The sequence below is a fragment of the Balearica regulorum genome, chromosome 27, assembly GCF_011004875.1.
Source record: "Balearica regulorum gibbericeps isolate bBalReg1 chromosome 27, bBalReg1.pri, whole genome shotgun sequence".
NCBI lineage: Eukaryota > Metazoa > Chordata > Aves > Gruiformes > Gruidae > Balearica > Balearica regulorum.
This window is the reverse complement of record NC_046210.1, coordinates 2237694-2261959: the sequence shown is the minus strand read 5'-3', so window position 1 is coordinate 2261959 and position 24266 is coordinate 2237694. Positions and strand designations below refer to the sequence as shown.

The 24266-nt window shown below is 50.5% G+C and overlaps 2 protein-coding genes across 4 annotated transcripts; both read left to right on the top strand.

Moving 5' to 3' along the window:
* The first annotated feature begins 284 nt into the window (after positions 1-284).
* Positions 285-13216, top strand: ERLIN2 (ER lipid raft associated 2). The gene is made up of 11 exons (XM_075736838.1): positions 285-474; positions 566-647; positions 1072-1118; positions 1593-1654; positions 2527-2652; positions 4574-4647; positions 5072-5130; positions 6324-6415; positions 6760-6849; positions 9130-9209; positions 10313-13216. Exons 1-11 carry the CDS (start codon positions 290-292, stop codon positions 10520-10522), a joined length of 1107 nt encoding a protein of 368 aa, XP_075592953.1. The 5' UTR covers positions 285-289; the 3' UTR covers positions 10523-13216.
* A 1160-nt stretch (positions 13217-14376) lies between these two features.
* Positions 14377-19275, top strand: PLPBP (pyridoxal phosphate binding protein). 3 transcript variants are annotated; one of them, XM_075736509.1, is made up of 8 exons: positions 14377-14481; positions 14930-15037; positions 15243-15278; positions 15826-15901; positions 16079-16213; positions 16412-16554; positions 17185-17283; positions 17588-19275. In XM_075736509.1, the coding sequence occupies exons 1-8, from the start codon at positions 14416-14418 to the stop codon at positions 17723-17725; spliced, it is 801 nt and encodes a 266-aa protein (XP_075592624.1). In that variant the 5' UTR covers positions 14377-14415; the 3' UTR covers positions 17726-19275. The 3 variants fall into 3 exon arrangements, with proteins under 3 accessions (XP_075592624.1, XP_075592623.1, XP_075592625.1); XM_075736508.1 differs by having other exon boundaries at positions 14377-14511; XM_075736510.1 differs by lacking the exon at positions 14930-15037 and having other exon boundaries at positions 14392-14511.
* The last annotated feature ends 4991 nt before the right edge of the window (positions 19276-24266 follow it).

Genomic DNA, 24266 nt, shown 5'->3' with positions numbered 1-24266 from the left:
GGGGGGGCTCCACGCGTGGGGAGAGGGGCCATGCCTGGCCCACGGAGGGGCGTGGGGAACCTGTCCCACGCGTGAGCCGGAGCTCAGTGCAGGGGAGAACTTTCTGCGGGGACCTCCCGGGGGGTCGGGGGGTCGGGGGGGGAGCACGGGGTCGGGGACGGACACGGGGGTGCGCGGCCCTGCGTGGCGAGGGGTCCCGGCGGGTCTCGAACCCGCGGCCCAAAGGTCCCCGCCTCTCCACCGCCCCCTGGCGGGGTGCCGCCGCGGCGGGAGGGGCGGTCGCGCGGTGATGACGTCCGGGCGGCGCCGGGCCGAGGCGGCTGAGCAGGCCGCGCCGCCCCGGGAGAGCCGCTGCCGAGCGCCGGGCATGGCCCAGCTGGGCGCCATCGCGGCGCTCTCCCTCAGCTTCCTCGCCGCCGCCTTCCTCTCGGCCATCCACAAGATCGAGGAGGGGCACATCGGCGTCTATTACCGGTGAGGCGAGTTCCTCGGGCTCCCCCCTGGCCGGCCGGGCCCTGAGTAGGCCGCCTCTCACGGCCCTCTGTTTCCTTCCTTCCCTCCGCAGCGGCGGGGCGTTGCTGACCTCCACCAGCGGGCCCGGCTTCCACCTCATGCTGCCCTTCATCACGTCCTACAAGTCAGTGCAGGTGCTGCTGGGCCGCTGCCCGCCCGCCCGCCGGGAACGGGGCCGTGCCGTGGGGGTGGGTCGGGTTCTGCGGGTCTCCCGCCGCCCCCCGGCTCGGCGGAGGCGCGGAGTGGGGGGTTGAGAACCGTCGTGGTAAACGCCGAGGCTGGGTCGTGGTGTCGGGCTGGCGGGGGGGCGGGGGTGTCGTAGTGGCGTGTGCTTGTGCCCGGTACCGAGGGAGAGGCGGCTCTCGGGACTGTCCTGCTGAGCTTTGCTCGAAGGACCGAGCGGGGCAGGTTCGGCTCCTGCTTTTGGTGGTTTCCCCGAGGGGTACGAAGAGCAGCTGTGGGCAGAAGCCTGCGGGTATGTTACATGCTTGTGAGCAAGTAGGATTTGTGCAGGGAAAAGCCTGTCTCTTAAGCCTCTTTCCTTAAATCTCTCTTCAGACCACGCTGCAGACAGACGAGGTGAAAAATGTTCCTTGTGGTACCAGGTGAGATGTTCAGCTGTTACCCCCTGCATTCCTTCATTTTTTGCTAGAAACCTTTCCGTCCTTTTCCTTTTTCCCCCACTGCTTGCTCCAGTGTGCTTTAAAACATGTAGTTTTGTTTTCATGGACTTGCTTTCCCACCACCACCCCACTGAAATCAGTGGAAGGCTCTGTCATGCATCGCCCAAGTCCCGCTGGGACGGTTTATGTGCAGCCATCCTCGGGGGCTGCACTGACTTTTCCAAGCGTGGGCCCATGTTTCATGATCCAGTTTCTGGAGACACGTGGAATTGAAACCAGGAGCCTGGCGGAAGGAGCGGGGCGTTGGGGTTGCCAGAGTGCCGCAGCGGTGCTGTGCAGCGGGTGTGGATGCCGCACGCAGCCCGCTAGAGGGGAGTGTGCTCTGCTCAGAGCCGCACAGGCAGAGCACTCGGACCCCAGCAAACCTCTCTCTTTTTCTTTTTTTTCCGTTCACAGTGGAGGAGTGATGATTTATTTTGACAGAATTGAGGTGGTGAATTTCCTCATCCAGAGTGCAGGTGAGTTCTTCCCCTGTGACCCTACAAATCCTGCAATCCAGAGTTGTTTGTTCTCCTGCTAGTGTGGATGAGCGAAAGGGGTTGTGCGTGGCTGTGCTTTGATTTGGAGCTGGGGCGTACCATGGGTATTCCCTTGTGTGCCTTGTAAAGCCCTGTACTTCCTGGGTGGAAACTTTTAAACCAGCTCTCCCAGACATTCTATGTGTTTATTATTTCTTGCACGTACTTGTCCTATGCTGCTAGTTGCTTCGCTAATATCTGAATACCATCCATTGCTTTTGTTATTTATGTTGTTATGGTCCCACGGGGCTTTGTGCTTCTGATTTGAATAATGAGATGCGCAAGAGGTAGGGGAGGTAGGGTGTCTGTGGGCAGAAGGCTGACTCTGAGGCCTGAGGAGAATGACCTGTGCAGCCTTTCTTCCAAATTCTTTGATTTTTTTAACATCCTGTTGCTAACAAGTGTGGTATAACTGCCTGGCTCATCGGTGGCTGGCTTTGAGACCTCTGTTTTATGCCAGCTGCAGGATGCCCTTTCCTTGGAGTCCGTAGACCACACAGTCTCTGGTCTGCGGCTCAGACACAACCCGCGTGTGTTTGCAGATAGTATAGAGAGGGCTGTTATTAGTTAGATATCCTTCTGTTTACAGAGCATGCGACAGAATATCGGTTAGGGTGTTATAAGATATTACCAATACATCAAACTCCCCTGAACAAAGTGTTTGTGGTGCAGGCTTCTCTTGCGGGTGGAATCCCCATTTCAGATTGGCACTGTGGCTCTTGCTGCTGAGGTTTTTGCTGCAGGCGCTCAGCCCAACCCAAGGCATCCCTGCATCCCAGCTGTCAACACCAGTTTCTCCTCTTCTTTTGTAGTATATGACATAGTGAAGAACTATACCGCTGACTATGACAAAGCTCTCATCTTCAACAAGATTCATCATGAGCTGAACCAGTTCTGCAGTGTCCACACGCTGCAGGAGGTCTACATCGAGCTGTTCGGTGAGCTGCCCCTCTGACCTTTTGCTGTTGGATCGATGGCTCCTTGAGTGATGTTTCTGATGGTTATTTGCATGGTCTGTTGGTACAGAAGTCGCCTCCCCCCAGCTGATGGCCTTCTTGCCTATTAATCCAGTCTCTGTTCTGTTTGGAATAAGGATTGTTAACCAGCTACCATCATTTACTCCTTGTTATCTTTTGGTGCTGGGTATTTCAGTATGTTGTAACCAAAACAAATCCAAAACCAAACCTGCCAGTAGTAGCGGAGGACTTTAGGGAAGGGAGCAGTAATTCTGCAGTGTAATTTGTGTGTTTAGCAAATGAGACTTGCTCAATCCGTTGCAGGGTTTGCTAGTCTAGATGGAAAAGCTGATCTTCTGCTCTTTGCTGTTAAAAAAAGTATGAGCAAGCACTCCCTGGCCTGTGGGTTTGATTAGCTTTGTGTCGTGCATGTGGCTGCAGTGCGAGCGAGTGCTGGGAAATGGGACTGCTTGGCGAGGGTCTGCTGACCGTCCCTCCCTCACTTCAGGCCACTGGGAAATCAGGCAGCATAGATGCTGGGAGAACACATTGCATTGGGAGGAAAAGTTGTGATTTCTTGGTAGAAATAGACTGGTCGCTGCCAGTGCTGAGTGTTTTGTTTATGGCTTTGGACTGACAAGAAATCCTTTCAGTGTTTCAGCACTACAGCAGTGCTGACTGCGGGCGGAGTGTTGCTGTGAATGATTTTGGACCACAAATGGACAGAATTTGTGCCTGGAAGAACACAGGGTGTTTGTAAACTCCTGTTGTATTCGAACTGGGCTTTCCAAGAAGCCTGGCTATCCACTTTCTGACAGGCCTCTGCACAAGATGCAGCACTGGGGCTCGGTTCCCCTCCAGCTCCTTTATGGGACTGCTGGCCGGTGTAGCGGCTCTTTGCCGATGGAGTCTGCAGATGTCGGCAGCTGCTGACGACAACTGCTTGAAATGGACTCAAAGCCACTGATTTGCACAGAAGGAACTTGTATAAACTCCCGTGTAACTCTTTGTTCGAGCTGAATGTTTTCTGGCTCAGGAGTTCTGAAATGGGGCACAGCCCATTTCGAGCAGACTTATGTCATTCTCTGCCCCCACATCTGCAAGCAGGTGCAGGAAACTGATAACAGCTGTTTCCTGAACTCCTGGCTGAACTTCATTATGAGTGTGAGTTCCAGATAGCTAAACTGGGACCAAAGCAAATAATCAAGGAGTGCGATGTGATTGCTTTCGAGGCCATTACATTTTTATTTTCCCTTTGCACTTTTCAGCAGGCCCCAACTGGAAACACTGCTATCCTTAGAGCTTTCATGGAAGCAGGGTTTTGGTTTGCATTTCCTTTTGAAATTTCTTAGCTACGCTGGAGTTAACTGTTATCCACTGAGCCAAACAGACGTGACCGATGATTTTTTTAGCAGCCTATTAAAATAGTTAATGCAGCCATTTCACGTTTCTGCCTTACCATTTTCTGCTGGCACAGATGCAGTTCCTAATCAGTCACGATTTAGCTGGACCGCGTTACTTCAGGATCTAGTTGGGAAGGTATCGATGGGGACGTGGGTTAGAGCACAGATTCTTTATCGTAAAGATGCTACTTCTGGCTTGGAAAGATTCCAAACTGCAGGTTTTGGGAAACTGGAAAGAGATTTATTTTAGGCCTGCCATGTTCCTGTAGCCTGTCCCAAGCGTTTGGTGCTGGTCAGTGCTGCCTGACATGCTGAGAGAGGTGGGAACCTGCCTTGGGGTCAGGGATGGTTTTTCTCAGCCCAGCACTTCTACATCAAACTTACATTTGTACTTTCTTTCCAGGAATAAGAAATCTGAGCCATTCCAGCTAATTCTGTATGTGTTGACAGCAAGCTGCCTCGTGGGTTTTTAGTTACCTTTTTTTTTCCCCCCCAATCAGATCAGATTGATGAAAACCTTAAACTGGCCTTGCAGCAAGACCTGACTACAATGGCCCCTGGATTAATTATACAGGTAATCAGGATTCCGCTTTGAGAAGTCTAAGGTGTCCATCATAAGGAGGGATAAAGACTAAAAGGAAATAGGAAGTTGTGAAACTTTTTTAGAAAATTGCTAATAATACAGGCTTTGTTTAATTTAAGGAATGAGACCAGTATCCTTTCCCTCCCGTCTTAGCTTTGATGTGTTGGGTTTCTCTTGGTGTTGCTCTGGGTGCTGATGTACCCAGGTTATAATCTGCTGCTGTGTCAGGAGATCATTCAGTCCTGCGTCTGCTCTGTGGAGTTTGGAGCTGGTCACAATTTCTGCAGCATGTAAAAGCTTTGTGTGGCAGAGCACGCCCTAAGTGTTAGCTCCCCCCATCCTCTGCAGCCTCGGGGGCCATTTGGCTTTTGATTGTTGGCTGCTTGCCTATGTTTTCTTCGGTCTCTCTTTCCAGGCAGTTCGAGTTACAAAGCCAAACATCCCTGAAACAATCCGGAGGAATTATGAGCTCATGTAAGTGCCTGAGACTTGCACCTTTGTGTTACCAAAAAGAATCGTTCATCCAGATTAATGTGTTTTCACAGCATGTAGAGATCGGAGTGCCCTCTGCCAGGCCTGCGCTCAGCTTCATGCTGCCGTTCAGAAAGGGTCTGGGGAGGCTGCACCCGATGAGCGCGTGTCTGTCGCTGTAAGTGGCTGGCAGGTCACTGCTCAGTTAGATTTCTCTGTTTTGAACACTTGAGCACAGAAATTATTTGCCCAGGGACTCTCTCCTCTTGACACTGGCCCTATTTTAAAGAGGCCTCCCAGAGTGTGTGAGTGAGTGGCAGGTGGATAGATTCCACCGCTAATCCTGTTGTTTGACTAGGGCGGAGAAACTGTTGATTCAACAGGCTGAAGACTTGCAAAGCTTTGAAATAACTTTCTTTAATAGCACTTGACATACTGATCCCTTTTCAATGCTTGGAGCCAGCTGCCTTCTCTTGTACTTGATCATTCAGAAATGCTTATATTCTCTGAGCACTCTGCCAACACAGTCTGTGTAGGCCAGAATAAGATCCTTCTCATCCATTTTGCTTCCCTAGCATTTCATATGACCTTTTGGTATCGTAGTCAGTCATGTGCGGTATGGTCATGATAGGCAGGATCCCAAATCAGCCTGTTCTCTGTTGCCATAAATACAGTGGGATATGTATTGAGAGAGACTTGTTCCTGGCTCTAACCTCTCTTCCCTGATTGGGAGCAGAGTATTTTATTTATATACACATTTTTAAAACTTATTAGTGTATGAACAAAACAGTAAGATAGAAAAGGCTTTAGCATGTAAAATGTACAGAGCCATGTGAATGAAGGGTGATTTCAAAGCTGTATACTTCCGAATTAAGCCATCTGTGAGGGCAAGGCTTTTACAGGATTTTCATTTCTTACTTTGGGCTACTGTTAATGAGGAAAATATTTAAACAAAAAACTTACAGATGTGTTTCACACTGACTTGACTGAAAAGTCTCCCTGCTGTGGGGGGGAAGGAAAAGATGCTTTAGTTTAGGTAAAAAGCTCCATGTGTGCAGGTACATGCACTCACTTTTCTGACTGCTGCCTGGCCTAAACATGTGCTCAGAGGAGGACTGAGCTCACGCCGGAGTGGGAGCAGGCCACACCACCTCAGTAAGCTCACGTTTTGTAATTGGGTGCTTCTGGCTCACCAGGGAGAGTGAGAAGACAAAGCTGCTGATTGCGGCACAGAAGCAGAAGGTGGTGGAGAAGGAAGCGGAGACAGAAAGGAAGAAAGCCCTCATCGGTCTGTATTTCTTTGCTTGAAGGCAGTAACTATAGGGGGGTGTGGGGGGCCGGCAGCAAAAAGAACCCAGACACTGGGGGGGATGTACCTGGTCTGCTTCTGGGTGATCCCTCTGCTGCATCTGTCTGCTGCTGATCTGAAACTCTTCCAGAGAAACTCAAGAGTTTTTCAGGTGGGCTCCAGCTTTGCCCACAAACATAGACTGATGCCTTCTGAGGGCTGAAAATTCTTCCCACAATTTACTTCCACCAGAAGGGGGTGGTGAGGACTTTCATGGGTGAAGCTGCTTCTGGCATTGGGAAGACTGTGTGAAGACAGCGTGGATGTGTGCTTTTTCATTTCAGAGGCAGAAAAAATTGCACAAGTTGCTGAAATAACTTATGGACAGAAAGTGATGGAAAAGGAAACAGAGAAGCGAATTTCAGAGATTGAAGGTGAGTGGTGAACTTTCCAATAAGTAAATGTTCTGTGGTGAATTTTATCTAAAGATCCTGAAGCAGTTCACCATGGAGTCCAGTTCTTGGAAGCGTGTGTATTGACTACGTTCTTCAAGCTGACGTTGACAGGGGTGAAGTTACTGCTCTGAAGTCGTTCGCTTTAGCCTCAGTGGGTGGTACCTTATGTAACGCATTGCAGCTCTGAAGAAACGTGTTGGAATACTCAGATTCTCCCAGTGTTTTCACAGCCTGTTTTGCAGTGGAGTTTTGGGGGGGCGGATCAGTCAGGATAGTAGAGGGCATTCAGGATACTTAAACAATGACAAAGTTAGTGAAGCTCGACTCCAGATTCTTGGGTGATTCTTCATGTAACATAAGTGCAGGAAGTATGGGTGTCACAAGTACAGAGGAAGGGAATGGCAAGCTGATGTCTTCCTAAAAGAAGTTGTGTCAGGTTTTGGATAAAGGCTGCAGAGTCTCACAGAGCAGTGGAAGCATCCTAAAATATTATTGTGCAATCTTGTGTGGGCAGCCACATCTCTTGATTATCTGCAGTAGGGCAGGGGTGCGGAAGCTTTCTATCCTTTTCTTGCTTAGGATTCTTCTAGACCCTGTCTCTTTCTTGGAGGGAAGAAGAGGTATGCAAGTTTCACTTTAGCTTTTTTGTGTACTGTGAAATATTTAGAAAACAGTCTGGCTGTGACAGTCCGCAGCAGGGGTCCGTTATGTAGCATCCAACTCCTAAAGGTTGAGAGAAAGGGAGGGGAAGCTGCTGCTTTTGAAAATGCAGTGTTTTGCTTTAACCAATAAATCTAATATCTCTGTTTAGTTTGCATTTTTTTGCTTTTTTGTCCTCCTTTAGTTTTGCAGCTGACTCCTTTTAGGAACTAGATTGCCCAGAGGCAGGAATAGGCATGTTCCTTTGCAGACTGTGCTGCTTGAAACTCTCTTTCTCAAGGTGATCTTTCCAGGAGGTTGTACCCTTAAGATGTCGCCCACCCATCTGATAGAACATTTTGTCAAGGAAATTCCAGGACATGAAAAGGGCTCTGCGTTTCCAGCTCAGAGTGCAAGGTCTTATTTCCAATTACATTCATTATAGGCCCTGTCAAGCTTTGCAGAAGGCCACTGAGGAGCCAATTAAGAGTTTTACAGACCAGCAGCTTCTCCTTAAGAAGTTCTTCGCAGAAATACAATGGTTTTTATTTCTTACAAATGTGTGTCACCGGGTGTCAGGCCTTCAGTTCAGCTCTGTGCTGGCAGAGGATTCCTGTCTCCCTCATTCTTTCTAGTGTCTCTGACTGGAACCGCTCTTTTTAGCCAAAAGGGAGGAAGTCACAGGCCAAACCGTCCAGTTGCTTACATGATTTTTAAGTGTAGCAGCTCAGAGGACTCCCTGCTAGTATAGGTAAACAAATGGTTTATCCAGCTGCACAACTCTCAAATCCAGACTGGCGTGTGTTGCAATCGTGTCGCTCCCTGTCATAGAAGGAATGTCAAGAGATCACATTGAACCAGCCAGATTACACTCAGCCTTAACGTGGTGGCCTGATACCACATCATGATAAAGAAAGTCAGAAGTTAAAAAAAAAAAAAAAAAAAAGAAAAAAGAATGCAATACAGAAAGGGGAAGTGTTTCTTTCCTTAAATGTCTTTGCTAGGAGTCAGGGAATTTCAGTATTCTGCGGGATTAGACTCTTAACGCAATTGTTGATATTGCAGAGAAACAGCTCTCCAACATCTGTCCGAGGGGCAGAGCCTGTAAAGGTTAAAATCGCCTGCCGTACGTGCCAGAATCATAACCTCAGTATCCCAGACAAAGTCCCATCTGGGGAATTTCATTCACAGTCATAGACTTCATCTGCAGAGCAGTCTGCTGTTGCTGTTCTTGGAGTCCTGTGCAAATGTTGTGGGTAAATACCACTCTTGCAGTGGAACAGTTGCTGCGTTTTCAGCACGAGAGTTAGTGGCTGGCTAGAGAAGAAAGAGTGTTCTCAGCCCATGTGACAGGGGTAGTAATAAAAACCTTATGTTTATAAAATGCTTTGAGGTCTTTAGCTGCAGATGCAATTTACTTATTTAATGCTATCATCCTGCAGTGTTTTAGATGTAAATTAAGATCCCATTTCTGGGTTTCCCATTTTGTTCCTTCTTGCCCTTGTTGTGTCCCATACAGTTTAGATGTGGTACTGGCCGCTTTAAAAAGTTTCCAGCTGTAAATGGTGCTAATGTGGCTGGAAATAAAATTCTGAAATGAGAGCGTGTGTTTTCTTCCAGATGCTGCATTTCTTGCAAGAGAGAAGGCAAGAGCTGATGCTGAATGCTACACTGCTATGAAAGTAGCCGAGGCTAACAAGGTATTGTTATTTCCTTACGCTGTGCCTTGAAGCAGGGCTCCTTACATTAGGCTGTATAGAAATAGTCAGCAAAAGAGCAGTCTGTTTATTGTTTGCTTGTTGTGACTCATTGTTTAAGTCAAAAAGCAAAACAAAGCCATCTCTTCTCAGAAAGGTTTTCATTGAGACTGAAACAATTAGATCCTTATTTGCAAATTCATTTTCTTCTCTGGACAGATACATTTATGTCAGGATATGTGAAATATCTGGTCGTGCCTGGAGGTGGCTCTGCTAGATGCTAACGGGGCCATGGCTCCCTTTGTAAATAGAATATCAGTTTCAGTGTTGCCCTTCCACGCTGTTGTAATCAGAAATGTCGATTCATTCCAATCTGGAAGCTGGCAAGCAATCAAAGCAGGGAGATCTCTAGAGTGACAGGCAGGCTTAGAGTAAAGAAGTGTTCAGGTAAAGAACAAATGAGCTGATCTTATACACTGAAATAACTAGCCTGGCAAAGCTAAAAAACTCCAAAAAACAAACCAAACAAACTGGAAATGGAGAAATTCTCTCGATGGAACTGCCAGGCGTGTTACTGCCTACAGCAGGTTCCCAGGACATCCCAGCTGGAAGACGTTCTGTTTTGCAAGGGTCAGTGAGAATGGACAGAGGTCTGGGATGTTGGCGCACAAGTTTTGCCCCAGTTATTCTATCCTCTCTGTTATAATGTCATTATCCTGAACAAATGAGCTCTGCTCTCCGAAACGGACTCATCAGTCTACTCGCTGGAAAAAAGCCAGTTGTATTTTTCTTTCCAGTAGCTTGTGTTGCAAGGGTTTTCAGTGAGTTATGTGCTTTCGAGCATCTCCATCTCTGGCACATTTGGAACGAACGCTTCCCCAGCTGCTTCCATCCCTTTCTCATTTTGCCATTTAGTCACTGGGATTTAGAGCTTCACTTAGACGTACTGAAAGAGAGCCTTCTTCTGGACAGCCTGTCTTCTCAGCTCAAGAGAGGACGAGCATGCCTGCTAGTGGTGTGGGAAAGTAGATGCCTCCTGTGCTCACGACAGAAATTTGCTTTTGACCGAATCCGAGCTGTTGCTGATCTGTTTTCTTTTTGTACAGCTGAAGTTAACTCCTGAGTACTTGCAGCTGATGAAATACAAGGCTATTGCAGCAAACAGCAAGATATATTTTGGCAAAGATATTCCCAACATGTTCATGGACTATACGGGAAGCCAGACCAAATTTGCAGAAGGACTGGCAGAAGGGATCCAAGAGGAGGATGGGGCAGGAACCAGTGAGGACACTAAACTACTTCATAACGTCAACTGAAAAGAAAGATTGCTATTTGTTTTATATTAAAAGAAACACAAACTGGGAAGTTCCTTTTCGTTTTCCCCCTTTCCTCTACTGAAAGAGTTGAATCAGACTTAATCCTTTCAATCTTTTGTATGACAATTAGACACAAAGACTTTGGTATTTATGGGGTGTTTTTTCTGGTAACTTCTAAGCAACCAGCTCCAGGTATGTCCTCTAGATGCACCTTTCCCTCTTGGACATACAGACCAAATTACTCTGGAGAGGCTAGCTAGGCTCTCTGTTCCGCAACCAGCTTAGATGGGTACTTAATTTTGGATTGAGGTGGTTTTGTAGCAGTTGGAAGTAAAGAAATTTTGAGGTTTTGAAGGGAAGAGAATTGCTGCTACAACTTGTTGTTTTGGGGTTTTTTGTTGGAAATTTTGAGTACTTTATTCCAAACCCCTTTTAAAAAAAAAAAAAAGGTGCTAGACTTTTGTACACTACGCTTGTCTGCTCGAATGCCTGGACCTTGTCCAAATGGCAGTTTGCTGCCCGTTGTGTGGGGCGCTGGGACGATCTCGCAGCCTGTGTCTGCTCCAGGCCCATCCTGAGCACGGGCCGTAGCAAATGCACGACGACGCCGTTAACAGAGCTCTGCGCCGATGCGTTCTGCCTCGGTGGGGCAGCTGAGACCGCGGGCGCAGCGAGTCGCAGACGTTCAGCTGCAAGCCTGCAGGTTACCCCGTTACCACGGGGGGATCTGAGCCTTAGACCGTGCGTCACGCAGGTTCGTTTTCTGCATCTTCACGCTGCTTTGTTTTCCATTTGTCGAATCTGGGGAGGGCAAAGGGGAGTCTGTGCTTTGAGGCTTTTGCCAGCAGTTGAGTGGCTAGGCAAGGGGGGAGGCGTGCTGACGGAGGCAGTGTCCTGCCAGTGGATAATTGGACTCAATTTTCAGTGAAACCAGACTGCGAGCGTGGTACTTGTCACAGTTGTCATAGTTAGAAAAACTAGGGAGAAAAGAATTTTTGTCTCAGGGACCCTGGCTTTGCAAAAAGCTTTGCTGGCAAGTAACCACTTGAATGACTAGTCCTGTGGTCATTACAGTACGTTATCTGCCTCTGCAAGGCCAACTGGATTTCAGTGTTTACAGTCTTTTATTAGAAAGAGGACATTCAGGTAAACTGAAATGAAGGGAACCGAGTTAACATTGGGTTTGGGGGTTTTTTTCTGATTAGACCTTGTGAAAGGAAGATTTCCTAGTAGCAAAGGACACAAACCATCGAACTGAAAAGTCACAGGGCAAAGAAAAGAATCTCTGGACTGTCCAAAGATAAATTTTCCTTTTTTACTCAGAATGATGCTATATAACGTACCTTTCACTTCAGAAAACTGATTAGTTCTTCACATACCAGATGCAAAGAGGTAATAGGGTTTTGTTTTGCACACTTGCAAAACTTGAGGGGGTGTTAAAGACAAAAGTTCAGGCCTAGAGAGAACATTTTTTTTCTCTCCCTAATCCATCTGCCACTTGGCAGGACAGCCTGTTTATTAATTGCTGTTATAATTTGTGGCCAACATACTAGTATGAGATGATGTAAGTGTAAGTGCTAATTTAGTTGTCAGAGATCAGCATTTACAATCTTGTGCCCCAAACGCTTGCTACCTACTACCCTTGGTTTCACTCTTCAGTGTTTTAAATATGCATTAGTCTTTTTAATAAGGCGATCACACTAAGATAGAAATCTGATGGATTTCAGCTGCTGGTTCCAGTATTTTTACTTCTGTTTTCTTTTCCCTGTTAGGAGAGTGACTAGTGAGACTTGAAAATGTAAAATAAAAAATAAGCATCAGTTTCTGCTGGAGAAAAGTCCCATCTCCTATGTGTCATCTTTGCGTTTGTTGGAAAATACGAGCTAAGTGAAGTGCCATCTCCAGACCTGTGTACTCCATTAGACAGCACAGTGGTCAAAAAATTGCATCAATTGGTAGGCTGTAATATTACTGACTTTTTATAAATAGGTCTCTGCAGGAAGACAATGAACAGGGAATAGCAGAAACGTAGGAATGAGGTAATAGTCCTAAACTTTGGAGGATGATCTCATTTGGGATTGTTCTACATTTGTGTTAGAGATTTCCACTAGTAACTAAAACCTACTTTTTATGTGAGTATTTTTCACTAATGAAAAGACCCAAATAAACCAAAGTGGTATTACAAAGTATGTTTTTGTATGGCTTCATGGTAAGACAATAGTTTGGAATAAATAGGTCTTAATGATTTTTTTTAAATTGAAAACATTACTGCTAAAGTATTCTTGTAATTTAGTTAAATTGTAATAAGAGTAAAAAAAGCAAAGTTGAAATCATACCGATCTTCACAAGCCAAAATCCATTGTTGTGTTTTCATTCAGGTTTCTTCATTATGTGTATAATTTCCTTAATTTTCCATAGTAGATCTGTCACTACATGCACATCTTTATTCCATCTATCTCTTTAACTTTTTGTCCTAATTTCCATAATCTAAGATCTTGAAATGAAGATCTGAATTATGAACCCACTCTGTATAACAAAGAAGATAACAGTTTGTGGCACTGCTGATACCTGAGAATTGCTGGTGGGAGCACGGTAATTAATGCTGTACCAGTACGGTCTTTGATCTTATGCATCAAATTAAAAGCCTTTTTATTTTGATATTTGCTATGACAATAAAATGGCCTTGAATTTTAATATCAGTCTTTTTTTTTTTCTTTTTTTGTGGATAAGTTTAACACAATGTATAGATAGATTAGCAAGGGAAGATTTACCAGGGGTAACACCAAGGTTGCTCTGGTGGGAGCATGGGATGCTGTGCCGGTGCTGGTCCTCCCTTTCCAGCGAGGAAAGCAGAGCTCCGGTGGAAGAAGAGATGCAGAGGGGTCCAGGTCTGCTCGAGGAATGTCGCAAGCGTCTTTCGCCCCCGCTTTGCTAACCGAATCGGTAAAAAATACGGTAACAAGACTTCAGCGGCAAATACCGAGGATTTGGTGAAGTTTGCAGAAAATCGTTGTCGTGTTTCACCAGACAAAGGGCAGGAACCTTCTGGGTATTTTTAAACAGCTGTGTAAATACTGTCATTGCTCAGAATACAGGGAGGGAGAGTGAAGTTCTGCACATTAAGGCAAATATTTTGGTTAATGGGTTCCAGCCGGCAGTTCCCCTTCGCTCCCTCTGCCCCGCCGCCATACAGACGGGCATTGTCCCGGCGCTGGGGCCTCCCGCCGGAGGCTCTGGGGCTGCGCTCCCCACTGCCCACACTGCTTTTATGATTATTTTTTCTTTTCTGAAATCATTGTGATTTGCACCCCAGGGAGATCGCTCCTCACACGAGGTGGGGGGGAAGAACGTTGTTGGGGAGTGAGTTGTGGACTTAAGTTTTGGGAGGTGGGTTTGGTTTTTTTTTTTTGGAGTACGAAAGGTATGCAGACCAAGATTAGTTCTGCAGCGTGGCGGCGATGGGCAGTACCCGCGGCACGGGTGGGTGCCTGCATTTGTCACCAGTTTTGGGCAAAACCCGTGAAAAAAGGTGCGAGGGGAGGGGGGGCACGGCAGTGTGTGCACTGGAGGCAGTGTGTGTGTGTGCTGCAGGCAGCCCCAGCCGGGCCCTGCGGCCTATCCTTTCCCCCGAGCAGCCCGTGGAGGCTGGCGGCTGGCCCCAGGCGGTTCGGGGAGCGGGGGCCGCCCCGAGTCCCACGGCCGGGGCTTGGCGCTGCCCTTCGCGCTGCCCGCCATGGCGCCCGCCGACCTTCCCAACATGGCGCCACCTCCCACGGCCCCGCCTCGTCGCTGCCATTGGTCGGCGATGAACGGCGGAGCGATCCCATTGGCCGCGGGGCGGAGTGGGAGGAGCTGCGCGTGTGTGTGGCGGAAGGCGGCGGGGCCGGCCGGGGATGTGGAGAGCGGGCATGGCCGCCGGGGACGGGCTGGGCCCGGCGCTGCGGGCCGTCACCGAGCAGGTGCAGCAGGCGGCGGCGCGGAGGCCGCAGGTGAGGGGCGGCGGGGCTGCCCGCCGGGGCGCGGGGACGGGGGCTGGAGCCGCGGAGGGAAGCCCTTACCCGGCCGGGGTAGGCCCGCTCGCCATGGTGGCAGGTCCTCCGTCACCATGGAGACAGCCCCCCCCCCTTCACCACAGAGACGGGCCCACCATGGAGCCGGCTGGCTGTTCCCCCAGCAAGGGAGACAGGACCCCGTCATCGTCCTTAGAGGCGGGCCTCCCCCCGCCAGAGCCAGGCCACCACCCCGCGCAGGGACGGGCCCTGACCCCCTCCCATGGCACCCTCAGGCTGTGGGGTGACCTGAGCCGGGGCTGGGGGGGCCTGGCTGGGCGCTGCAGGACGCTGGGGAGAGCGTGGGGCAGGTTGGAGCCTCTGCTGCGCGTCCCCCTCACCCTCGGTGCTTCTGCAGGGGCTCCCGGCCGTGCAGCCACGGCTGGTGGCCGTCAGCAAGACGAAGCCGGCGGAGATGGTGATCGACGCCTACAGCCACGGGCAGCGCAGCTTCGGGGAGAACTATGTGAGTTGAGTGGGCCCCCATGCCGAAGGCAGGCGCCAGGCAGCCCAAGTGGGGAGCTAGGCTTGGTTATAGCAGGAGGCCCTTGGCTGTTTATTTATGGGGTGCATGTTGCTCCTGGGTACATCCCTTCCAGAGGATGCACCGTTCTGACGGTACAGGCGCGTCTGGCCTGGTCTTAACAAGAGCTTGTCTTGAATTCTCCTAGGTTCAAGAGTTGCTAGAAAAGGCATCAGACTCCAGAGTAAGTACACAGTTCTTTATACGTTCTCTCTCCTTGTAAGCTATGTCCTGAGAGTTGTTCAGCATAAGTCCTGACTTTTTGTTAGGGATTTGGCAATGGAGGCTGTTTGATCCTTGTCTTTCCAGATAAATGGTGGGGTTACTCTTAGCTCTTTGCCTCTGCACATTCCCTCTCCTTGCCTTGCTGGCTCCAGAGGATTGCGCCATAGTCATAAAGTATTTGTCTGAACAGTGATTTACCTTTTGTGCTTTCTGCTGTAGGAGATGCACAGTCCTCATTTTAAAAATTGTAACGCTAAGTTTGGGGGGGGAAACATTGTTTTATGGCTGTTCAGTTACAAAAGAGTTCACCTTGCAGTGTTCTGCAGCTACAGTCCTGCTCCTGCAGTCTCAGTACACACCACAAGCACTGCCTGAGCTCTGTCTTTCAGGGTAAATAAAAGAAGATTGAGTGTCTGGTATTTTGTTTGTGGGCAATCTAAGACTTAAGCACTGTGTGGGGAAGAGGGAATTGTCATTCAGACCTAACTGTTCCTCTCTGCTTTCAGATTCTGTCCTCTTGTCCAGAGATCAAGTGGCATTTTATCGGCCATCTGCAGAAAAGTAACGTCAACAAGTTGATTGGTAAGCTCTATTTAATTTTATGTGCAGTGACCCTGTGGGCAATAGTCTTCAGTGTTCAAATAGTAAGAACCTCATGTGTATTAACTCATCTGTGCCTGCCTCTGTGAGTGAGCTGAGTCGTAGGTACAAAAATTTCGGTGCCAGCAGAATTGCTCTCAGCCTGTGTTTTCTCTCCAGCCGTCCCTAACCTGTTCATGTTGGAAACGGTGGATTCTGTGAAACTGGCAGACAGAGTCAACAGCTCGTGGCAGAAAAAAGGGTCGTCTCAGAAGCTAAAGGTCATGGTGCAAGTTAACACGAGCGGAGAAGACAGTAAGTGCCTTCTTCTGATGATACGCAGGTTTGTCCTGCTGACTTGACAGAAACAACCTGAATGGGGTGGGATGGTTTGTGCTTTTAAAGCGTTTCTCCAAGGTAGGATGAAAGTTTCTCGTCCGTTGGCTTCTACCTGGCTGTGAGGAGGGGAGGTCTCTGGCAGAGCTTGGCACAAATCTCCCTGCTTTTTGCCAGGTAAGCACGGCCTTCCTCCCGGAGACACCGCGGCTGCCGTGGAGCATGTTATCACCAAGTGTCCCAGCCTGGAATTTGTGGGGCTGATGACAATTGGCAGTGTCGGGCATGACCTCAGTAAGGGGCCAAATCCTGACTTCCAGGTAAGATTTTCTAGAAGAAAATGTCAACTGTTGGCTGGCCTCCCGTTGCGCTGTCCCAGCCAAACCAGTACGCAGCCAAGCTGTAAGCCTGACTGTAGATTGTCGGTAGAAACACCTTGTTCGTAGTACAGAGCTCTGAAGTGTCAGTATTAATGCAGGTGTTAGGCTCGTTTCTGCAGAGGCCGGGTGTCTGTGTGTATTTGTCCCATCCCTTCTCTGACGCTGTAGCCAGGGTGTTGGCAGGAGCAGCTACTGCCCTGGCTTCTCTGGTCCTGCTTTCAGTTGAGGTTTCAGTCAGCCTTCCTTTGCACGCTGTGTGTGCAGGGCTGCGTCAGGCAGAGGAACTGGGTCTGCGTTCCTCATCTGTTGTGCTGCCATGATAATTGGATGTCTTCAGAAGATGTGTAGACTTGTAAGTACGTGTTTTGTCAGTAACGTAGCTTGTAATGGGAGATCTCCAGGCACTGTTAGGGTGCCACAGAGCAAGCTTCAGTGGGAAGTGTGGGAATTGCATGTTCTGTGTGAAGGAAACTTCAAAGAAAGGCAGTAATCGTGATCTGTGAAACGCTGAAACTGAGTTGGCGTGGCTGTCAAGTGCATGATCCTGTCTTCTCTCCTCCTCCCTTCTAGATGTTGCTATCTTTGCGGCAGGAGGTGTGTGAAAAGCTGAATCTCCCTGTTGAGAAGGTGGAGCTGAGCATGGGCATGTCCACAGACTTCCAGCATGCAGTAAGTCTGGTTTCCTTCTGCTGCCCCTTCTCTCAGGAACCAAAAGAACCAGCACCCGCAGTGGGCACCCCAAAGTCCAGCCCAGGCATCATCCAAACAGGCCTTGGATGGAGATGCTGGTGGTGCTGTTCCATGAAAAACAGCTCTCCCAGTCCTGGGATAGAATTCTGGGGATGAAAACAAACCCTAGCTGTAGCTGCGGATGGCGAGTTTGTGGGGAATTGTCCTGCGACATGGTGAGGGACTGTGCGGGCACTGTGGGTGCAGCCCTGCCCTGACCTCCCTCCTTTCTCTCTCTCTGTAGATAGAGGTTGGATCCACAAACGTCAGGATTGGAAGCACTATTTTTGGAGAGCGAGATTATTCCAACAAAGCAGTCAGTGACAAGGCCCCTGCTGAAACGAAAGGCAAAACGGAGACCTTGACGGTGCAGGGTCATTAGATGGGGAAAAAAAAAAAGTGACCTCGACAGAGGACAGATGATGGGAGACCTCACTATGCATTCTTACCTCCCTCCATGTTGGCACCTGATCATGACGGTGAGAGGGAATTCCTCATACCAGAACAGAGGCCAGAAATGCCTCATAATTTATTGTGATTGTAGAGTACCCATAGAAACTGGAAATTTTTATAACCGACCAATGATAAGAAAATTTATGGTTGAAAGTGACTGTAGTAACTTGGCTCCTTCAGGGTCGTTAATAACAGTGACTCGGATAACCGGGTTCAACAAACTAAATGTTTGTCAGGATGGAGTTGCTAATGAGCAAGATGTATCTGCAGCAGTGTCGGTGATTATGTTTTCACTGAGGACTAAATTCTTCATGAAACAAGTTATAATCTTGTCAGAGACCTATCAATGTTTCCCCAAATAAAAGGTTTGCACGTGGTCACTAGTGGGGGATGCTTACGTAGAAACTGTGGTAGAGACATACCGTGACACCGGAGGGACGATACCCCTTTGGAGAGAGGACGAATGACAAGCATGCGAGGCTGGATGAGGAGCGCCGTTGCCAGCATGAGCTCATGGCGTTACGTTTTGGATGCAGATCGCAAGTGTGAGAATGTCTTTCCACTGAAGGTTATATTTGTTCTTTTCAGGCTGACACTGCTAACTTTTCCCATTGGTTCTGTGCCTGCTCAGATTTTCTGGGATGCTTTCAACCTTGCGGTGTTGGGAGTTATTTTCATTCCGCATAGTAGTTCTTGACGCTGTAAGGGGTTTTTTTGTCAGAATGGGGCTTTTCAGCAAGGTACCTGGTCTACCATCAGCTTGCTGTTGCTTTCCAAGGCAAGTCACTTAACTGATTGGTGCCTCCACCATCCTGTCTGCGTCTGTATGAGGATAATAATACTTGCCTGTCTCACAGGGCAGCGGGGAGGTTTGCTAGAGGCCCTTCGGGAAAAGTACTTCAGAAAGTAAGGTGGTATTATTCTGCTGTGTTCTGGGTTCCTGAAACAAAATCCAGTCACCCCTGACAGAGCTTCTAGGCGCTGTCTTAATATCTTAAGCACTGGTCTAGCCTTCACCTCTCCTGGAAAAGGGAAACGGGACTCGTTCACTGCAGTAATTGTTTTGTTTGGATGTGAGCAGAAGCTCCTGCGTTATGTCACATGCCGTTTGGCCAACGGTAGCTACGGCAAGTCTCTCTCGTAACCTGTGTTACACCGACATTTTTGGGCTTTTCTGTGCTGCTAAGAGGAGACGTTGGTTGCCAGCAGAAACATCCTTCCCAGGCTTTTCTCTCTGTGCGTGTGGTTAAATCTAGCTGTTGGTTTTACTCTCTCACTGTAAATGCTGAATGTAAATGAAGAGTCAACTCTAACACCAACCTGTCATAACTACGTGGTTTTGAAGCAACATGCAGTCTGAGCTGCCCTCCTCAGCGCTGCACCATGTGTTGTTTCTTAGTCTATTAATAAAAAGTGGTGAATTTTAATACCATCTGTGCCAACTATAAAGCTATTAAAGATGTTATTTTTATGGTCCAACGTTGTGAATAAATGCCCTGAGCTGTCGTTGAAGCTATTTCCCTAACCTGGAGCTGCTGTTGAGCGAGACTTGCCTGTCCAGACAGCTGAAACAGAGCTGGTGAAGAAAGTGAAGCTTGCTTTCATCAGAAGGGGGAAAAAAATAGCTGCTTAGTTGGGCGTGCAGAGGGTTGAGGTATTTCTGGAGAAGCCCTCTGGGTGGCACTGCTCCCCAGTCCGGGGCAGCGCCTCGGCTGCTTGCAGGCAGGTACAGGTCAATAATGAGTCCCAAAAATAACGGTATTTTCCATCTGACGGTTGGAGTGAATCCTTTCCTCTTCCACCTCATTGTTCCCAGAATTTCAGCACCACACACTGACCACAGATCCTTGTGGGCACCAGTTTCACGACATTAAAAGCCTTGCGTTTATTAAAAGCCTTTTCTTATTTTACAGGACACCTCTTCCCCTATCTGGGTTTCATTCCAACATGCAAAGACAGCCGGCGTCCCTGCGCTGTTTATTTGCTACTTGTAAAGTGTTGGCCGGACCTCTCCGTAGCAAAGGAGGAACAAAATTGATGTGGTACCTGAGCTGACAGAGCTAGCCCAGCCCGGAGCAGGGGTTCGGAGCCTGAGGGTGTGATCGAGGACCCTCTGTTCTGTTGAAACTAGACGCTAGCCAAGCTTTAATGAAGTAGTAAATGGTGTAAACTGGGAGGTGAGTGTGCGCGGGTGGCCATGGGGCAGAGCAAGGCTTGTCCTGTCTTCCGTGCCCTGCGGCTCTGGCTCGGCGTGGTGGTGTTAGGGGCAGACTGGCCCACGAAAACGTGTGGTCTTCTGGTTTTCTGATCTGCTAAAGCGTTTAGGGCTCCCTCAGCTTTGGTGGTGGCGTCCTGCATGAGGCCGTGACAGAGCTGTGTGCGGCCCTGGGGATGCTGTCAGCTGTGGGACACCACTGTCCTCCAGCCCAGTTGTCCCCAGGCTGTGCAGGTGGCCTGCAGGGAGCAGCTGCGGTGGCCGGTGTTGGGCTGTGACAAGGCGCTGGAGAGGAGAACAGCCTGAGCTGCTCCCTTCCTCTGCAGCTGTTTCTCTCACCCACCCTGCTTCCAACAGGCTTTTTTCTTCTGACTCCGTCGTGCCCTAGAGCTTTGCCATGCTCTTCCAGTGGCCAAGCCCCCCTCGGATGCCGGTGCAGCGGGCACTGCCCCCCAGCACCTTCTGTTCCTCCTCGAGGCACCCGCCCTGAGCCCGAGCCGGGAGGGTGCAGAGCTCCGGTGTTGGTGATGCCGGACACCTGTCCGGGGGGGAACAGGGCGCAGACCACCCACTCCTTCCGCAGAGGTCACCCGGCAGATGGTAACTGTTGGTCACTGGAGCGGAGCCAACAAGCCGGAGATGAAAGGCTCCCTGGCCTCTTAATGAACCCCTCCCCGTGCAGGCACCTCGGCCCCCTGCAACACAAGCTTTATTTACATCTATTAAAAGCACTTGGCCGGTTTATTGAAGCAGCAGTGCTCTCGCTCCCCGCTCCTCGGGGCAATGTCACTGTCAATATTTGCCTTGGAGGAATGCGTCCAGCAGACGAAAGCTCGTTTTGCGGCCAGAGGGACTCCTCCTCCCTCGTGACTTGCAGCCCTTGCTGCTGGCCGATGGCGCAGGCGCCGTCACCTCCCGGAGCGAAGCCGCAGCGCCGGGTTTCCCAGCAGTCCCCTGAGGTGACACTCGTGCCCACGCTATCCCTTGGGCGGGGGGCTGGCTAGCCTGACCGTCCCCGTCCCCCCCCAGCAGGACTTGACATGTACTGTGGAGAAAAACTCTTCCCGGGGGGTTTGGGGAGCGTCTGTGGGCAGACTTGAAAAGGAATAAAACTGTCGGTTATGTGGGACAGGGTGATGTGCTGCTGCTTCTCCTTTTGTGGCTCCTGGAGAGATGGGCTGGCTGCCTGAGGCCATCCTCATCCTCGGGAGTGCCGGTGCTGGAGCAGCAGCCTCTCCTGTTAGCAGCACTCTCTGAAGTTGCTGAGCTCCGCAGGCTGCAGTTACCCGTTAGGTGAGAGTCCAGGCATCGTTCACTCCCCTTCCTCCACGAAGCCAGGCTTGATTTATTTTTTATCAGATAATATCCTTTGTGTTGCTGAGTGTCTGGAGCCGAGCGCGGCCTCCCTGCCGAATCGCAGCGTGGCTGGGTGCGTGACACAGGCAGCAGACGTGAAGGAAGGTGGCAGGTGCCGAGCCCAGCTCTGCGAGTGGGGAGGGCTTGGAGGGACACGAAAGCGCCTGCTCCCTGACGCGTGGCACTCGGTGCCGTAGCCAGGCCTGGTCCTGGTGCCTGGCACCCCGCCGTCTGCGGGCAGGCACAGCGTGCTCGGTTTGCATGAGAAAATCAAGAGATTTGGGTCGGTTCCCTGCTCTGCCTCAGGCTCCTGCTGCCACCGGGATGCTGTGGGCAGGTGAGAGCCCGGGGGCGGCCGGGAGCAGCTCGGCCCAGGGGCAGACAGAGCCTGCTGCAGCCCTTCAAAGTGGAAAGCCTGTTTATTTCTGGGATATCGGGTTTCCGGCAGGAAGGCCGGCAACTGCCAAGGTTTTTATTGGATCCCAGTGAAAGGAATTTAGAGTTCTGTGCTTGTTGTCTTTCCCCGTGCCTGCCGTGGTTAAGGAGCGGTTTTACCTTTGACTGGGAGCGAGGGGAACGGGGATTTGGCATCCAGTGCCGGCACGTCCGTGGTGATGGAGTTTCAAACAGGTTGCCTTCTTGTCTCCTGGGCAGGAGGCATCAGGAGGGGTCGGGGCTGGGGAAGCACGGAGAGGGGCTTGGAAGCAGTTGAAAGAACCTGAACTCCGTTGGGCTGGAAGCGTGTGGGAAGTGTTGCTTGAGCTCCTCTCCTCATTGCGGGGCTGGGGCCGGGTATTTCACATTTGTTACTAGTTTGGACAAGGTTTTGACTGTTCTTGGAGGTAATTTTATAGGAGATTGAAATTCTGAAGACCACGTACAGTGGCTTGATTGCTTCAATGTGTCGTGGAGACAACTCCAGAGCTCTGATTGCCCTTGGATGCTGCCAGCGCCGACCAACATCCTCCAGGGCCTGAGATCCATGCCAAGTCCCGTTCCTGGCCTCGCACGGGGAGCTCTGGCTTAGTCCTGGGCTTTCCCAGGGCTCCTTCTTGCCCGGCTGTAGAGCCGCTGCCCTGAGGAAGAGGGGCAGCAGCTGCGGTTTGGATCGGGGTCAGAACTGCGCTCGGTAGGAACAGGAGCGTGAGCAGCTCCGTGCCTCTCCCTGCACAGGAGAAACGAAACGGGCCGTTAAAGCAACGCAGAATAACCCGGGGACGAGAGTGCTGTGGAGCAGCAGGGCCCCCCGCAGCGAGGTGCGAGGCCGGGCTCTGCTCGAGGCCCCTCCAGCCGCTCACACCGCAGCGTTGGGCCATTCCCTCGGGGATGAGGTGCCGAAACCTTGGGTCTCACTCCTAGCTCTTGCGCCAACGGGCGCAGAGGCGAGCGGTGCTGTGCGGTGGCTCCTAGGGTCCTTGCAAGCGGTGGAGTTCTTGGAGACAAGGATTTCTTAATTTAGGGCTTGGTCCAGCGAAGGAAGGTGGCTGAGCCCTGTGCGCTGAGGCATTTTGGGATCGCGTCCCTGTTTGGCGCTGGGCTGGGTGTGCTGTCTGACTCGGATGCCAGACGAGCAGTCTCTTCTCCAGGTTGGTGGGGACACCCGGGGAGAGCAGTGAGCTCCCTGCAGGCTCACCTCCTCCAGAAGGAGGGAGAACCACTCTTGCTTTCTGCAGTGTTTTAAGTGGGAGGCACAGCTCACCATTTTGGTTTTTTGGGAGGGGTTTCATACTGTGCAGATGCTCACAGGATCTCTGAGCGGATACTGGACACAAGCGGTTTCCTGTTGCTCTTCCAGTTTCATCTGCAGGATCTGGGATCAGCATCCTGCAGCGCTGAGCACTGGAGAGTAATTTCTGCAGTGGAAATTTTGTCAGTGGAAAAAAGGAAAAAAAAAAAAAAGAGAGAGAGGAGGATGTGGGTACATTGTTGATTGTTGTTTTTTTACTAATGTGATGATGCCAGTCTCCAGGTTCTGGGGTCCTATGGCTGACCCCCCAGGGCTGAGGAGGTGCAACTGGCCAGGGCAGAGTCCTTGTCCCTGCCTGGCTGGAGGCAGCGAGCGCCCAGGCAGGGCTGAGTGTGGGCAGGGAAGAGCTGGAAAAATGAGGCAACCGCTGGTTAAGTGGCTAACGAGCTGTGCGGGAACTGGGCTGCTTACACTCCCAAACAAAAGCGCATGTGGAAACAGCCTGGGAGTGTGTGCTGATGAGTATCTCCTCTTTCCGACGCCCACCGCCACAGCACGTTGTATATATTTGGAGAAAGGAGTAAATTTCTTTTCCCCTCCAGGAACTATTGGTCCTGGAGAGAAACCGCATTCCCAGAGTCGTCTCTTGTCGGCCTTCCATGACCCTTTTCCTCCGCTCCCTGGCACGGGGTCCTGGAGACTTCATTGCCTGCGTTTGATCCCTTTTGATTTGAAGCTGCAGTGAGCCGTGGCCGCAGAGAAGCCGAGCCCCAGGGGAGAGAGGGCTGGGGGCAGCGCAAGAGGCAGAGGGGGACGTGGGAGGGGGGAGCGGGAAGAAAAATATTGAACTTAGTGTGAAAACCAGTGAAGCAAACGGGGAAGGCAAGAAGGGAAGAGTGTTAACTGCGGAGCGGAGGCCAGGGGGGACGGAGCGGCGTGACCATGAAGTGAACTGTGTGAGTTTGTGCAGGGGGTTCCTCCACGGCGTAGGGTCCCGGCAGGCGGCGGGAGGCCACAGAGACCCCACGTGCAGGAGGGTTGGTGGGGCCATGTGCGTGTCACCACCCTGGGCACAGCACCCTGTACTTGTTGCAGCTGGGATGCTGCAGCGAGGCGTCGCGTCGTGGCCGATGTGGCCCACGTGCGCTCTGGACCACGCAGGGCTCCAGCCCTCCCTGCTGCTGCTGCTGCTGCTGCCCAGGGCTCCGGCTC

Coding starts and splice junctions, on each gene's coding strand:
- ERLIN2 (XM_075736838.1), top strand. CDS start 290: ATGACGTCCGGGCGGCGCCGGGCCGAGGCGGCTGAGCAGGCCGCGCCG. Junction 475..565: donor CACATCGGCGTCTATTACCG/GTGAGGCGAGTT, acceptor TTCCCTCCGCAG/CGGCGGGGCGTTGCTGACCT. Junction 1,119..1,592: donor AATGTTCCTTGTGGTACCAG/GTGAGATGTTCA, acceptor TTCCGTTCACAG/TGGAGGAGTGATGATTTATT.
- PLPBP (XM_075736508.1), top strand. CDS start 14,416: ATGTGGAGAGCGGGCATGGCCGCCGGGGACGGGCTGGGCCCGGCGCTG. Junction 15,279..15,825: donor AAAAGGCATCAGACTCCAGA/GTAAGTACACAG, acceptor CTCTGCTTTCAG/ATTCTGTCCTCTTGTCCAGA. Junction 17,284..17,587: donor CCACAGACTTCCAGCATGCA/GTAAGTCTGGTT, acceptor CTCTCTCTGTAG/ATAGAGGTTGGATCCACAAA.